Source organism: Arachis ipaensis, chromosome B8 (genome assembly GCF_059453495.1).
Source record: "Arachis ipaensis isolate K30076 ecotype BB chromosome B8, ASM5945349v1, whole genome shotgun sequence".
Taxonomy (NCBI): Eukaryota; Viridiplantae; Streptophyta; class Magnoliopsida; order Fabales; family Fabaceae; genus Arachis; species Arachis ipaensis.
Window position 1 is genome coordinate 66,672,366 of NC_142443.1, and position 1,300 is coordinate 66,673,665.

Consider the following 1,300-nt stretch of genomic DNA (forward strand, 5'->3'; position numbering starts at 1 on the left):
CTCCATAGGCTTCTGTCGCTACTTCTAGTGCTCCTCCCAATAAACAACAAAAAACAATTGAGCCTTTCAACCTTGACGCTCCTGACTTTGATGCGGTGGAGTTTGTTGACCAGCAGATCGGTCCTTATGGTGTCGTCCCTACTGACGACGCCTCTCTCCTTCGCCATTTGGACTTCATAACTCGGAGTAGCATCAAGATGGCCTATATGGGGGCTGCCCTGTATCGGACTGCTCAAAATCTTCCGCTTCATACCACCAAAGCCTTCATGGAGGAGGCCAAACAAGAGTTTGATCGGATGAAGGGCTTGAAGGAGGAGCTTAAGGTGAAAGTAGCTAAACTGGAGAAGGATCTGGAGAACGAGAAGGCTAGCTCTCTTGCCCTGGCGGTCTCTGTGAGGTTGGCCGATGACACTGCTTTGAGGCATAAGGACAGTTACATCACATCTTATCGGGAGGTAATACGTCTGAGGGAGGAGTTAGAGTCTGCTCGAATTGACTACTCCGAGCTCCAAGGTCATCTTGTTGGTAGCGTAAATGCTGCTTATGATAATTTAAAGGAGCAGGTTCAAGTTCTTGCTCCTGAGGTTGACCTTACTCTCTTCAGCTTGGACAACGTTGTGAGGGATGGTAAGATTGTCCCGGATGACCAAGATGATGATGACGTCGGGCCTCCCCCTGTGCCTGCTGCTAAATTGTCGACTTCTATAGCTCCTCCCGCTAGGATCGTTCGTCCGGAGTTAGATCCCGATTGTCAAATTCTGAATAGGGACGACGGTACAGTGGATGCAGTGCCTCTTCAGGCTCGCCCTCCTTCACCTCAGACTGATGCTGCCGAGAAGTCTTCTAGTCTTAGCTGAATTTTCTTGGATATTTGTGTGGATAGCCCAACTTGTGGGCTTTTAAACTCTTTATTTTGTAGTCTTGAATATTATGCTAACTGTTGATACTCCTTTTGGTTGCTTGTTTAGCAACTTTTGATTTTGAAAAAACAACAAGTAGCTTTCAAGCTTTTTGGGCCTGACCCTGAAGCTTGTTTTAATATTATGCTTGTTTGCACTTGTCTTGACACCTTTCTGGGTTTTGAAAGTGTTAGAGCCTTGCTGCTCGGCCTCTTTGGATTGCCTTGTACTTATTGCTTGTAGCTTGGATCCTTTGAGGTTGTGGATATGTGGGTCCAACTTGTATTTCGGTTTTCTCGCTTTTATTTGTATTAATTTCTAGCATTCCGTAACCGATTTCTTCATGTTGGTCCGCTTTCCAGTTATTTTTGTAATCCTCTTTCTTGGACCATTGTCAGGTC

General features: G+C 45.8%; 1 protein-coding gene across 1 annotated transcript; it reads left to right on the forward strand.

Annotated features, from left to right (window-relative positions):
* The first annotated feature begins 296 nt into the window (after window positions 1-296).
* LOC148548415 (uncharacterized) lies at window positions 297-857 on the forward strand. Its single transcript, XM_088495613.1, has one exon. It carries the CDS (start codon window positions 297-299, stop codon window positions 855-857), a length of 561 nt encoding a protein of 186 aa, XP_088351739.1.
* Window positions 858-1,300: the final 443 nt, after the last annotated feature.